We start from the raw sequence: 15,853 nt of genomic DNA on the forward strand, positions 1-15,853 counted from the left end.
TTTGCTGAAATCGCATGACAGATCTATGTTTGACATGTAGGTAGTATTTTCATAATGAAAAGAAAGAATAGCAGCAGAATTTGTCATTGAAACTTAGATCCATACACCACTACTACAATTTAGGGTCTCATTTTAGCTGATTTTGCAGTATGTGTGTATAGCTGAAAATATATTTCTTGCATTAAATATGACCCCCCCCCCCCCCCCCCCCCCCCCACACACACACACTTCTCTTTTGATTTGATATATTCTGCATTTACAATATTCTTCAAGAAAATGTAAGCTTCATACATTTAAAATGTGACCTGGTGTGTGTTGCGGCCATTGCAAATATGTCATTTTTATATAGAATAAAGAAGTACAGCTGTTTAGTATGTTGCAACCTTATAATAGGAATTCATTACAGCAGGGACTTTTGCAGGCCCTGTTAATTTTGATTTATAAATACAATGTCTTTAAATAATTGATGTTATGTATAAAGCATATATTTGTATACATTATACTATTTCTAGATGTGTAAAAAAGGGACGTATAACTGAATTTGAAAATTATGTTTTTTTCATGTATAAAAAACAATAATTGATTAAATCTTTGAAGTAACCTCACGCATACAATCCTTTACCATTTAGAAATATAAAATTCTATGTTTTAATCAGACAAACAGGTTTATTTGGAGACAAGATTGAGTATGTAAGGGCATACTTACTGAAATATAGCAGCCACTTTGAAATTCAAGGATTCCGCACTGATATGGCCGAAAGAAATGTTATCAATGAAATTCTCAAAACTTTCGAACCCAAAATATTCAGCTAATTCTCGAACGAATATGTGCATAACTATATTTCATAGGAATAAAGTTGTTCCCTTGGTATCATTTATTAAAAAAAAATACTTATTAGGTTACTAAGTGATATTTAGAATTTATATCAATTTCTTTACAATAACTTGCTATGATTAGCACATATCAAAATAAGCATATGTAATTAACTTTATTCATTTCATAAAAAAGCTAACAAAAGAAGATGATGGCGGTTATAAGGAGCTTGCCATATCAAACCAGACCGGATGTACAGGAGTTCAACATGCGTACATTATACATAGCGCAGCATCTTACAGAGACAATTTGTTCCAGGATGTAATCATACCAGGTATTCGTTCACATTCAAAATAGTTTGTTAATTTGTGAATGGCATTTCTTCTCTGACTTTCCTAAAAACTAGCCTTTAACTGTGGATATTTGTTTTTGTTCCTTCTCTTAAGAAGGAACACTTTAATTAAGTAAGTCACACTTGACTGAGCAACTGACCTCGAAAGCTGTTGTCATTACAAGCTGGCCAATCCAACTCCGTGACCTTAGAAATAAACTCTGATGTAAAAACAATTCTTTCCTAATTGAGGCGACTCTCTGGCGGATTATATATTACTAAACCCGAGAATATCTGATTAATTCTTTTATTTCCCCCATTCTCAAAGAGCATAACATATGTACAAACAGATAGACGTATATCAGCAAATTTACAGGTAAACAACTAAATACTACAGCTCGTTTAAATGGGTCAACCGTGTTGTTGTACTTATATAATAGATTGACCCGGTTTATAGGTTGGTCATGACTACGATATGTATTGTATTTTGCCATCGAAATATTTCTGTTAAATGCAACTTCCCCTTCCGTTTGGATCCGTCCATGTTTACAAACACGTTTGTTTATTTTATGGACTGTAGTATTATCGTTACTTTCGAATGCATGGTTAATATGTGAAAACAAGTCCCATTGCGATCCTCTAATTATGCGCAACAAGTTCACGCTTCGAATCTCAACATGTGGAAATGGATTGACCGGGTCAATTTTTACTGCCGTAGTTACTCAACTGAAAGTGGTTACAGATTTACTTTGATGTTGGATTTAACAACTTATGTTGTCAAAATAATTCGACGTTCAGATTGTTTTATATTTGTGACAGATTGTTTTATATTTGTGACGGGTCAAGCAAAACGTCAAAACTTCGGAGGACCAAAATAATGGAGGATAAATCACAGAACACAGTCATGTAATGTTATAGGTTTTATCACTTGCGCATAATGGTAAACGTTTAATTGTGATCAGTACACACATCGGTTTAAATCACCAGAAAATTCGTAATTCTGGAAATTATTTGATACTTTTTATATAAATCAATGAGGAATTGAAACATTGAATCCCCTTTAGATACATGTAAGTTTTATTTGAATGTATGGCCAATCTGTGACATAATCGGTATTTAAAAGTATAGCATGTATAGCGTCGGCAGAAGTTTCCTCCACTATTTTGGTCTTTCCAGTGTTTGACACGAGTGGAGCTATTTATTTATTTATTTGGGTTTTAAGGCGCACCAATACAATATAGGTTATATGGCACCAAACAGGACTACACATTTTGGTTTCACATTTCATTAACATCGAAATAAAAACATGAGGTATGGAATCAACATTTGCATACCTGCTGGAATCACAGAGTTACAGCAAAACCAAGTGTTAAGACCCTATTAGTCTCCTTTTACGATCATGCAAGGGTAAGGCAGTGGTTCCAATTCTTTTTATACACAGATCGTCCCAGAACCACATGGGGCTATTGCTCATATGAAAGAAAAATATCTTAATATTTCTTAGGATCGCATCAAATTAGTTTGACTAACAATTAATATTAAATAACTAACTTGATAGTTTTGGCAGTATAAAACAACATCGTTTTTTTCCCCTTCAAAATATAAGTTTTAGAGGGTATTTTGGCAAAGAAATAAACGCCCCTTTGGTTCAAAATGAAACGCCAGAAGGGGCGCTATTTAACACGTGTAGTCGACGAAAGTCCCCACCTGGAATGGATGGAACAACTTATTTCCAGCCGAGCTCACGACAGTCGTCATATTTACCTCCCCAGCATGCAGTCTAGACCGATACTGTTGGAAACAGTACCAAGTAAAGTAAATCACCCTGCAATGAACACTAGTCGGTATATCAGCCGAAACTGGGAACCGATCCGAATCAGGGAATCGAACTCGAATCGCTGTCCTTGTAGTCCAAACTGCTAACTACTGCACCACTGACTCCCTGATTAAATGGGGGGATACGAAATGTCAATGAAGTAGCATGGTCTTGTCCTTGTGTCCGATCCTTGAGTTCCACACACTGATGACCAATATTTAAAACAGATATTGCAACCAAAAGTTTACAAGATGATCATTATATATTTATATATATATGAGCCCTAGAAGGTGCTTTAACTTGTAAAAGTGTCATTTGCTCATCACAAACTTACGAAAAATACTCGTGCACTCCGTTGATTATAGCATTATTATATGACAGTAATAATTTTTGTGTACACATCTGGTAGCATGATATGCAAAACACGTTCTACCTTTATGTTTGATAATACCGCTATCGTTTCTTTAAACTTCATTCTTTTCTAAAATACGAGGGGCGTTCAATATGTAATGTTACTCCGTACGTTGTTCCGTAACCGCTGGTTATTTTTAGATGCGGTTTTCGGCATATTATAGAGCAATTTATTGGTAACACAATGCTATATAAATTATAAAAATCGGCAGGTTCAAAGTAAAAATATAATCATTTTAGTGAGATGTACTCAGGTATACTGGACCATAATTATAATTTAGGTTTGTCCTGGGCACCCAGAGTCTCAGAAAAATAGAATAACTTGTAAAATCACAAAATTCTGTCATTTTTCTACGAGGTACAGCAATTTGTGGTGAGTTTGCGTTTGTTTTAAACTACTTATTACATTTTTAATTTTACAACACAACTAAAAAAAATTAAACTCGAGGTTGATTTCATCTGGAATGGGTGTTGAGAGCGATGAATCAAAGTTGTAAGAACTAGTTTCGCAATCGAGAATTAAGATACTAGTATCAATTAAAATACAAGAATTTTTTAAACGATGATTATCGCGCCTGACAAAATTGTAGAGGCTTAATTTAATTATTGTACTCACCTTATCAGTTTTTGTGTAAAAATATAAATACTCAATTTAAAACTGTTATAAACTTTTTTATTTTAGTTTTCAGATTTGTTTTATCTGTTTAAACTGAAAATTGAACCATAATTCTAGTTTTTGAATAGTAGAATCAAGGAATTGCATATTACAATCTCTATAATTTGGACATAAAATTGTCCAGTATACCCTAGTACACCTCACTCAAATGATTATATTTTTACTTTGAATCTACCGATTTTTATAATTTATATAGCATTGTGTTGCCAATCACCACAAATTGCTGTACCTCGTAGAAAAATGATAGAATTTTGTGATTTTACAAGTTATTCTATTTTTCTGAGACTCTGGATGCCCAGGACAAATCTAAATTATAATCATGGTCCAGTATACCTGAGTACACCTCACTAAAATGATTATATTTTTATAATTTATATAGCATTGTGTTGCCAATAAATTGCTCTATAATGTGCCGAAAACCGCATCTAAAAATAATAAGCGGTTACAGAACTACATACGGAGTAACATTACATATTGAACGCCCCTCGTATGAAACTATTCATAAAGCCAATATATTCAATGCCGAATGCGCTGCTACTTCTTTAGAAATTAGACTTACTTCCAAACTGTGAAATTCTGCAAAACATTTAAATATATATATAAGGTAAAACCAAGTAAGGAATGTTTTTATCAAATCGGTGAGCTTTGTCAGTAGAGCCTTGGAAATGCAGGTTAGGTATGGTTGTAACTATTTCACTGTCTGTCAGTTATGTTCTTTCTTGATTTAGACACAAATCCGGCGGAGCTGAAAGCTGCAGCATTTTCCGTCAGTGGACGTAAGTATTCCATAGTTCCAGACAATAATGTTATTAAACAAATTCATGTTTATGTTTTTCACGTTTTGCTTCATTTGGGAAGGAAGGTCTGAAATTGATATGCCTAAAAGATTTTTTTTTAGCATCAAGATTGCCAGTTTGGCTTAACATATTACCTAATATTCTGATTTCCAAATATACCTGGCGCCCAAAGTTTTTCCAGCAAATTTGGCAAGAAAGAATTAAACACTAAATTTTACCTATGTTAAATTTCTTGCGAAATCCCCTGTAGTTTCAAAATATAAACTTTTTAATGTCGCGGAAGGTATTTTCAGAGCTTCATATTGAATGTCTTGCCTTTGTATCTCTTTCGTGAGATAAGATTTTCTTGAAAAAAAAAATAGAGATTTTGGAAAAATAAATCAACTTTTAACAATGTGGCCTCTCTATTTAAGCTCTTTGACATTTATTAACTACATGTACACTTTTCACATTACGTAAACGGTAATTTCTACTTTAAAAGATGTATGAAGGCCCTGCTAGAAAAGGTTGGTGCATCATTTTCTGAATTTCCTAACCCCTATTCCATGGGACTAAACCAATTTAATTAACGGATGGTCATTCATATGAAAGTTGCTCATTGGTTTGTCAAAAAAGTCTGAAGAAGTTCAATGCAAGGAAGCTTCTGTGCATGTTTTATATATTTGATTCAGTAGGTCACAACATTAGTGTGCTAGCAATCGTTTCAGTCAGTTGAATTGCCAGACACATTACAGTTTACCAGTTCATAGAGATTTATGATCAAATTTGAAAAGCATTTGATGATAAAAAAGCAACATGTACTAATACAGCTTTTTGTTAAATTAGATAGGCATTCGATAGAGTCTTGCATAAAGGACTTTTTAAACTTGAATATAAATTTTCTGGTAACGTTCTAAAGTAGGTATCAAATATTTAGAACTTACGAAACAAAAAGATTTATTTCAGTTCCATTTATTCAGAATTGGAATGTACAACTGATGGTTTGTTCCAGTACGCACTACTAAGTATTAGGGCTTTTATATTTGTGAATGATAAAGCTGATTCACACTTTTATTTACAGATAATAGTTCACTAGCTGTAATATTCTCGATTGAAAATCTTGAAAATATATCTGTCTGAATAAAATAATAGTCCGAGCAATTTAACGCAGATGAAACGAAGTAATGTTCTTTTCACTACACAGAATAAATCGCGATTTTAACCAGCTGACTTTGCTTCTAACTTGATTCGATCATTTAAGCTGTTCATCATTACAAAAGTTATAAAAGTTATTCAAAGTGATTTTAACAATTTGCTGTCACGCACCAAATCCATATGACCATCAGAAATAATCATGAAAAAAAAGGCATTTCTATTTTAAACAGTAGCCTTCAAGTGCCTCCATTTGAACACATTTATCAAAAGACTTTATAATGCTGTTACAGAAAAAGTTTGATGAAGATCCATCAAGCTGTTGGGAGAAGAAGTTATTTAAAGGCATTTCTATTTTTAACTCTAGCACTAAGCGACGCCCCCTCATTAAACACATTTTGAAGTAGACCTTGAACTGATGCTACAGACCAAGTTTGATGAACATCCATCAAACGGTTCATAAGCAGAAATTATAAAAAGCTATCTTTATTTTAACACCTAGCGACCCCTACAAGAGGCCGACTCTCCCAATTAAAACAAATTTCGGTGATGGCTTCATAACGATCCTACAAACCATGCTTGATGAAGATCCATCCATCAGTTTATGAGAAGAAGTCGTTTAAATGTATTTTTACTTTTAGCTTTAGTTATCTCTGAAATGGGTCTTATGCCCCCTCCCCATTTGTATACAGTGGGATATGCCCTTATAATAATCCTACAAACCAAGTGTGATGACGATCAAACAATCAGTTCATGAGAAGAAGTCGTTTAAAGGCATTTCTATTTACACCTGTAGTAGCCCAAAAAGGGCCAAGTGTCCAAATTTGAACAGATTTGGGAGAGGACCTTATGATTATGCTACAGACCAAGTTTGATGAAGATCTATCCAGCAGTTCGTGAGAAGAGCTGTCGTTTAAATGTATTTTTAATTGTAGCAGCCCCTGAAAGGGGCCAAGTACCCCCATTTGAACTAACTTGGGAGACGCCCTTTTAATGAAGCTACAATTAAATGATGATGAAGATCCATTTAGCGGTTCATGATAAGATATAGTTGAAATGTATTTAGCAGCCCATAAATGGGGCAAAGTGCTCTCATATGAACAAAATTTGGAGATCACCTTAAACTATTGCTACAGAAGTTTGATGAAGATCCATCAAGGTGTTCATGAGAAGAAGTTTTTTTAAAGGTATTTCTATTTTAGCTATAGTAGCCCCAAAAAGCGTTCCAGTGCTCTCGTCTGAACAAATTTGAGGACATAATAATGCTATAAATCAAGTTTGATGGCGATCCATCTTACGGTTCATGGGGAGAAATCTTTTAAAGTTTTTCTAATCCTAAAGGACAAGTGCCCCCATTTAAACATAAACTTGGGAGAGGACCTTATAGTTATGCTACAGATCAAGTTTTATGAAAATCAGCCAAGTGGTTTATGATACCTATAGCTAAACCTGAACAAAGTTCAGGTAAGCTAATAAAAGGCTGTTTCAACATTTTCGTTGTTTTATAATAACGTCAAAAAGGTTATAAATTACCAAATATAATATAGGTTTAAAATATTTAAAATTTTTGCTACAGTTAAGAATTGTTCCATACCCTTTGAGTTTGAATAACATTTTCCAAAACAAATTAGAGCAGAAAAAAACATAGGTCACCGCATTCGTTTTTATTTCATAGGACATTTTCTTCAGTCCCACTGTTTAAACATTTCTGAAATTAATTAGAATTGAAAAATTGGGGGTATTTCACACAACATATAACATCCCTTTCAAAGTTATGGGAATTTCAGGTCCAACCGGACCCCCCCCCCCCCCCCCCCCCCCCCCCCTCAAAAAAAAGAAAAAAAAGAGCAAAAACAAAACAAATCACTTTCATTTCTATATGTTGGCATAATTACTCCATCCTTTCTCAATGGGGGAAAAAACGCACTTAAATCTCCAAAATAATTCTGCTGTCAAGATTTTGAAATTATTTTGCTGCTCTATTGACACATAAATTGATTCAAAATGGAAAGATAAATTGTTGGGGTCACGATGCATCTAATAAATATATTTTGAAAAAGAAAAAAAACTCGAAAATCCGATGAAATTTGATATTCTTAGTTATTTTTGTTTTGACTCTTGGTTAATATAAAGTGCTATGTTGAAAACATTTATTTCTATTTTACCTTATCATTATATATATCAATGAGAAAATATGAGAACCAAACCGGATCTACTTAAATAAATATTTGGCATTACTGACACCTATTCCATTGCACATCTGACGTCAATTTTAAACAAATACAAGCAAAAAGTTATGCTGATTTTTCTTTTGCAACTAGTATATGATTGATCAAATGGTTCATTATTAGTATAGCAATACTGTTTCTTAATTATGCAGCTTTAATTTGGTAAATATTTTGTTTTAGAGAAATATTCTAAGAAACTGATTCTGAAACAAACAATCTTACATCCTTATAATACATTTTAGCAATTACTGTCAAACTTAAGTGTTAGGTGTTTACGATGATGCTATACGACAGGAATGTATCAGTGCAAGGCTAGTCCCACCCCTCTCTCTCACTCTTGAAAAAGCATGACAAATCTATCTTCTTCTTTGTATTATTTTTATTTTTTTCATATTATATAAAATTTATATACTCAGCTTCGTTTGATCACACTTGCCTTATTATCATTTATCTGAATGTTACTTATATACAAAGTAACAATGTTCATTTTGTTATCTTATCATGACAGTAACGATCAGCCAAACAACTTGTCGCTAACAGTTTTTTTTGTTTTAATATACGAGGGGCGTCCGATATGTAATGCTACTCCGTATGTAGTTCTGTAACCGCTTGTTATTTTTAGATGCGGTTTGCGGCACATTATAGAGCAATTCATTGGAAACACAATGCTTTATGAATTATAAAAAATAGGTAGATTTAAAGTAAAAATATAATCATTTGAGTGAGGTGTACTCGTACTGCACAATTTTTCGAAAAATGATAAGTTGAGTACAATAAGCCTCTGCAATTTTGTCAGGCGCGATAATCATCATTTAAAAATTATTGTATCTTAAGTTGATTATATTATCTTAAATCTCGATTGCGAAACTAGTTCTTACAACTTGGATTAATCTCTCTCTCACTACCATTCCAGATGGAATCAACCTCGAGTTTAGATTTTTTAGTTATTTTGTAAAATTAAAAATGCAATAAATAGTTTAAAACAAACGCAAACTCGTCAAAAATTGTTGTACCTCGTAGAAAAATGATAGCATTTTGTCATTTTACGAGTTATTCTATTTTTCTGAGACACTGGATGCCCAGGATAATCCTAAATTATAATTATGGTCCAGTGCACCTGAATACACCTCACTCAAATGATTATATTTTACTTTGAACCAGTCGATGTTTTAAATTAATATAGCACTGTGTTTCCAATAAATTGCTTTATAATGTGCCAAAAACCGCATGTGAAAGTAACCAGCGGTTACGGAACTACATATGGAATAACATTACATATTGAACGTCCCTCGTATAATTGAAAATTACCCTTACCATGATAAATTTCAATAATGAACTTGTTCATCTGTCAATTTAGACAGTACCATTAGCTCTAAAAAGGGTTGCTAACCAAATAACCAAAAACGATACTGACTGATAGGCGAACAGTACAGATCTTGATCAGAATGCACCACTGTGCAGGCTGATCATCATCTATACTGATCGCAAAGGCAGAATCAATCGTGTCCAGCATGCTAAGGGTTATGTCAAAAACATGCATATCTATCTTGTAAGTCATAAGCAGTCTATTTGTTGTATTTCTATTGATTTCAATCTCCCTTGTGGACTTATGATATTGGCTTTCATTTATGAAATCCGAGGGCGTCTTCGGGTGAAAGTTCTTGATAACTCGAGTGTCCGTGCGAAATATTGGAAAACCGTTTTCTTAACTTGAGCCGCACAAACGAGAGAGCATTCAAGATGGCTGCGCCCATCATTTTGCCGCAAGAAACACTAGCAGTACATCAAATGGTGTAGGGATTCTTTAGCATACAACATAGATCTAGCAATGCTTTATTGCACAAATAATAAGATAATTAACATTTTAAAGATAAATAAATCAATTTCACTGGGGCACACAGTCATTTCGCCGCCATTTTTGTGAGTGTTCTCGAACCGTGTTCCTGGTGCTCCCCGTGAAAGGTGGTGTAAAATTTTGACCCGCGAACAGAGTTCTCGGATCATGTTCTTGACGTTCGAGCGTGCTTTTTTTCTAACGGAACAGGCGCAAAAACGCCACGAACATGTTCTCATATCAAGAACATTCCGCCCAAAGAGGCCCCGAAATTTAACGATAACCATTTTGCCCCAGATCTGTTTAGACAGCATTATTTTGATACTTTTTAAAAAAAATATTTTGATTCTTAATATTTCTTTTTTTTTAAAGAAACCAAACTCAGCCGTTGATTTGGAATTTTCTATATTACAGTAGCTTAAAGCATTTGCTTAATTTATATAATAATCCTTTATACTTGTAACTTGTTTTATAACTCTTTCTTTTGTCACTTGTAACTGATGTTTTGATCATGCAGCACGTTCGGGAAGAGGATATAAAGTACAATTTGAAGTGTAATTGTTATGCTAGAAAGTTCTTCACAATTGTATACATTGTATTCTTTTCCAGTGTACAAAGAAATCCAGTCACAGACAGATGCTAATGAAAATGTTTTGGTTGATGTTGAAAAGGAATGTAGGAACGGAATAATAACATATAAAACTGACCAAGCTGTTGCTGACCATTACTCAGTTACAAGGCATTTTGCTGCGGCTGTTTGTGGTCTACCTGATAATTACGACAAGAAGGCTTACACCGACTTCCTTGCACACTGGGGAACGGTATCTAATGACTTCTTACCTTTCATGTAAAATGTATTATTAAAAAGTACTATAGAAACATCCTTTCTGCATGAAAATGCTTTAAAACAAGAAAAAATATCATCTACATTCTGTAGATGATTAAGACTCATTTTGCCATTTAGCTGCGGTAGTGTAATAAGAGCTACATTCGACAGCTGAAAATTAACGTTTAATTTATAACAGAGAAAATAAAAAGCAATGAATTTTACTTTAAGAAATGACAATATTTTTTCTCTCTGTGAATGTGATAATGATTTTCTGACGTAGGTAAAACTTTGATAAAATATTGATTTATATTCTTTGTCATTTACAGCATGTTATTACTGAAGTGTATACTGGCAAAAAAGAAATAAAGAGGTATCAAATGGCCAAAAGCGATATCTTCAGTCTTGTTTCAGACACGGTAAGTATATGCGTTTTTGGCAACATCGCGACGCACAAACCCACTGACAGTCAAGAAATCAGAATTTGAATTGTATATGTATAGTAAAAAGCTATTTCTATGTTTAGAAACATGGAGGGGACATCGGAATTTTTTTTTAAATTTTAATTAATTATCTCGTGGCCACGAGTTATAGCTAAGAGAAAAAAGAAAAACAAAAAATGTTATCTTGTGGCCACGAGCTTAAACTAAGAAAAAAAACCCCCACAAAAATACAATTTCTTAATTCGTGGCCACAAAATATAACTAAGAAAAAAAAAACGAATCTGCTAATTCGTGGCCACAAAATATAAGTAGGGAGAAGAAAAGAAAACGGATTTGCTAATTCTTGGCCAGGAAATATAAGTAAGAAAAACAGAAAAAAAGAAGAAAAAAAAAAACAAAAAAAAAAACGATTTTTGCTAATTCGCGGCCACGAAATATAAATAAGAAATAACAACAAAAACCGATATTTTTGCATATTCGTGGCAATCAGACGAAACTAAGAAAAAAAAACGAAAAAAGAACAAAAAAAAAAAAAAAAAAAAAGAAAAAAACAAACGATTTTTGCAAGTTCGTGGCCAGGAAATATAAGTAAGTAAAAATCGAAAAACGAAAAAGATTTTTGCTAATTCGTGGCCACGAAATATAACTAAGAAGAAAAAATCACACACACACACACACTTCCGATTTTTGCTAATTCATGTTTTTTTCTTAGTTATATTTCGTGGCCACGAATTAGCAAATATCGTTTTTTTTGGTATATTTTTTTGCTTTTTTTTTAGTTATATTTCGTGGTCACGAATTAGCAAAAAAAGGCAAAAAAAAAAAAACAAAAAAAAACAAAAAAAAAACGTTTTTTTTGTTTGTTTTCTTACTTATATTTCGTGGCCACGAATTAGCAAATTCGTTTTTTGTTTTTCTTTCTACTTATATTTCGTGGCCACGAATTAGTAAATTCGTTTTTTGTTCCTTTCTTAGTTATATTCCGTGGCCACAAATTAAGAAATTGTATTTTTTTTCTTATTTATATCTCGTGGCCACGAGATAACCTTTTATTTCCCCATCATTTCTTAGTTATAACTCGTGGCCACGAGATAAATCGAAATAAAAAAATCCGATGTTCCCTCCATGCTTCCGTAAATTGGCCAGGTTGTAAATTTCATAAAAGTACGAATGTAGTACCGGTTTATGTAACTGTGAATTTCAGGATGCTTTTCTTTAAGGATACGGATTCTTCATAAAGCGTGGATACAATGATAGGGATTTAGCACAGTCAACCGCATTGATAGGTTTAGCACAGTCAACCGCATTGATAGGTTTAGCACAGTAAACCGTTAAAAACCAACTATTTGAAGACATTGTGGCGCATTTTCTCGTTGTCTGTTTGTATCAATTTCAGTGTGTGTACACGTTCAGCTTTTATCCGTTATGTATTTATCGATACAAACATTGTTATAAGTTTTGTTTTTGTTTGGTTGCACATAGGGCCAACCGGAGCGTAACATAAGAAGTCTTGAAAAATTTCCTCTCCCCTACCACAAGTTTGATTTCGAAAAAAGTTCACATAAATGTTTCTTTGGTGACCATCTTAAATCAGGTTAATATGATACGTCAAAAGATATAGCCGCTCAGGTGTGCTAATTTTTTCTAACATGTGGAAAGTAGAAATTTTAAAACTTTCTCATATTCGTCAAAAAATTGCCACCGAAAGTCATGGTCACTTTTCCCTGTATTTTTGCAGTGTAAACTTGCCAGGATCTATCTGGCCGATTCTAAAATAATTTTAAACAAATTGTCAGTGAATGGCCTTCTACTAATCTTGTTCCAGCTACTCCGATTCGTTAAGAATGGTCATTAGGAAGCGTGTTCAATCTTCCATTATGTATATAACGGATAGTTTAAAATTATTACATACTCGTTTCTATTCCCCGTTAAGTTACACTGGTACCGGAAACATCAATATGTTTCCATACACTGACGCCTGAACTTCATTCGCGTGACGTAATCCAGTGTGTGTTGTTGCACTATTTTTTTTCTTTTTAGTTCAGTACCGTCAATCCTATTCATGCTGTTGAACAAATTTATGATATTTACATTATATTTGTACGTGTAGATGCGTATGTAATAAAAAGTTTATTATCTCTGCATCCTGTAGATGCGTATGTAATAAAGAGGTTATTATCTCTGCATTCGTTTTTTCAGCGGAAGAATATTGCGCTCCTTAAGTCGCGCAATATTTCCGCTGAAGAACTCGTGGATATTTCCCGATACAAAGCTAATAACCTAAAAACATACAGTTTTTGTCCGAAAACTACGGAATCCTGTTAGAACCATGTCGCATGATGTTCGTCGCGCCTTGAAGTAGAAGTACGCCAATCCGACACGACATCTCGACAATGCGACACGCCATCGCGACAATGCGGCGCGACATCGCGATATTATCGTCATGTCGTGTCACATTGTCGCCTTTCAAAGCGCAATATTGGCATTATCTTGTCGCGTCGTATTGTCGTGATGTCGTGTCGCATTGTCGTGCATCGGGGTCTGTCATTTATGCTGCTCGCGATGTGCGACAACGCGACAAGACACGCGACGCGACGCTCAACAGTGTGAAAGGTCCAAATTCAAGTTTGAACAAGCACAAAGTCAATAACGCGTATAGCCACCATTTGCATTTACCAATACAGGGCATTGTCGGTTAAAATATACTGACTGTAGACCAAGTGTTGCGTTTCTAGATGTACCCAGTATATAAAAAGTAAATATGGGACTATTTTTACACGTCCAGAATATTTATGTGATGCTGTCATAGAAGTAGAAGGAAAACTTAAATGACGCGAGGCTGAAACTTGTTGTTGATTTAGAGCTATAGCCAGTAGCTAACACTCTGACTTAAAATAAAAGAAAAATATCAAACTGCTTCTCCTCTCCTTAGTTACATTATAAGTGTTACAATTTTTAACTGCTATACTTACAAATACTATGAATAGATGCATTCATACTATGTTGAACAGTACTAAATAAATGTGATATTGTATTTCAGTAGAAATCACACTGCAAATCAATTTTTAGAATATCATAGTTTGGCAATCTATGATCATCAAAAGATCAAATGTGGTTGTCAAAAGAAAATATGGTGTTAGCTTTAATATGTGAATATATAGGCTATGGGGCAAACTTAGTTTTACATACAGTTGTATAGCGAAAACCTTTAAAAATCTTCTTGTCTTGAACCACTATGAGCTTAGATATTTGGCAAGTAGCATTGTCTAGTAAACCACTAACAACATTGTTCAAATCATGAACGGTCTATACACAATAAAATATTCAGTCTTCAGGTGAATCGGTTGAAATATGACTTAATTAGCTCTGTCTATCTGTCCCTTCATCGCTTTGAAAGAAAAACTGAAGACGGACCGTTAGGAAAAGAAACTGTATAATATTGCAACCACCTTGATATCAATAAATAAATCTCTTCTTTGAAAATGCTTGTTTAAACTTTTTAACAGAAAGCTGCAAAACTGCACTTTTTATGCTTTAAACATGGCCAGCGATGTTAGAAATCAACTTACTGATGCTCTATTGGCATAACCCCCTTATTTGTATTCATTTTCTGACACAAAAATAATTTCCGAAAAGTCTCCCTTAATAAAAAATATCCAAAAAAATAAAATTTTCCGACCTACCTACCCTAGTTTTTTTGAGCATGTTACCGGAAATAAAGATTTTTTTTATACCTTATGGTACTTGTGTTTGCTTATACTAGTTTAATTATGACCAGTCACTTCCAATGTAAATAAATCAAGGTTCATGAGCAGCAATGAATGTATGTGTATACATAAAATGTATGTATCTCGTTTTAGACGGCAATATTCTTCATAATTAAATTATTTTTTTTTTGTAAATATTATACGTTTTATAATGCAGTAAGTGACTTGCTTCTGCACAACCATAACGTCAGTTAATACATGTAGTAGGGTGGTTTCCATTTCTCCATACTTTATATAGTCATGTTGTGGATAGCCGTTTCGAAATGTTGGACACATACTTTTTTTAAGAAATAACCTATAACCAAAACTGGTTTCTTTCTGTTTTAAAATCAACATCATAATCTTATCATTATAACAGCTGATGTTTGAAAATTGATACCATTCTAATTTATATGTAATCACTATTGAAATTTAGACAAGTTATATATGGTTATGTATACATAAAGTTATCAAATAATTGGTGTCCATTTTTTCAAACAATGGTTATCTTGAATAGAAAGATCTGTTATTCTATTATTACTTTGACTTTTTTTGATTATTTGATTAATTCTCTGTAATTTTCAGAGTAAAATGAATAGCTTTATCACATATAATTGTCAAGCTTGTGTCTAATATTTGGCGGCGATTTTGAAAATGGCGGCTATCTTAAATGTGGAGAAATATTTTTAGGCCCACATCTCTTTTGAAGTTTCTAAGGTCTACTGTAGTGGATAATTCCTGAAAGTTTCATGCTTGTATCACCATTTGCACTATTTTTCCTAATTTTAGTCTCCTTATGA

At 33.4% G+C, this 15,853-nt stretch overlaps 1 protein-coding gene across 1 annotated transcript in view; it reads left to right on the forward strand.

Moving 5' to 3' along the window:
* Positions 1-332: 332 nt before the first annotated feature.
* LOC128554071 (uncharacterized) overlaps positions 333-15,853 on the forward strand; it is a gene marked incomplete at its 3' end in the record, with an annotated part of 33,445 nt that continues 17,924 nt past the window's right edge. Inside the window, exons 1-5 of the mRNA XM_053535290.1 lie at positions 333-371; positions 1,010-1,148; positions 4,777-4,824; positions 10,648-10,859; positions 11,194-11,283. Of these exons, the coding sequence (XP_053391265.1) occupies positions 333-371; positions 1,010-1,148; positions 4,777-4,824; positions 10,648-10,859; positions 11,194-11,283 (528 nt within the window). The remainder of the gene's footprint in view (positions 372-1,009; positions 1,149-4,776; positions 4,825-10,647; positions 10,860-11,193; positions 11,284-15,853) is intronic.

The sequence above is a fragment of the Mercenaria mercenaria genome, unplaced genomic scaffold (genome assembly GCF_021730395.1).
Source record: "Mercenaria mercenaria strain notata unplaced genomic scaffold, MADL_Memer_1 contig_4691, whole genome shotgun sequence".
NCBI lineage: Eukaryota > Metazoa > Mollusca > Bivalvia > Venerida > Veneridae > Mercenaria > Mercenaria mercenaria.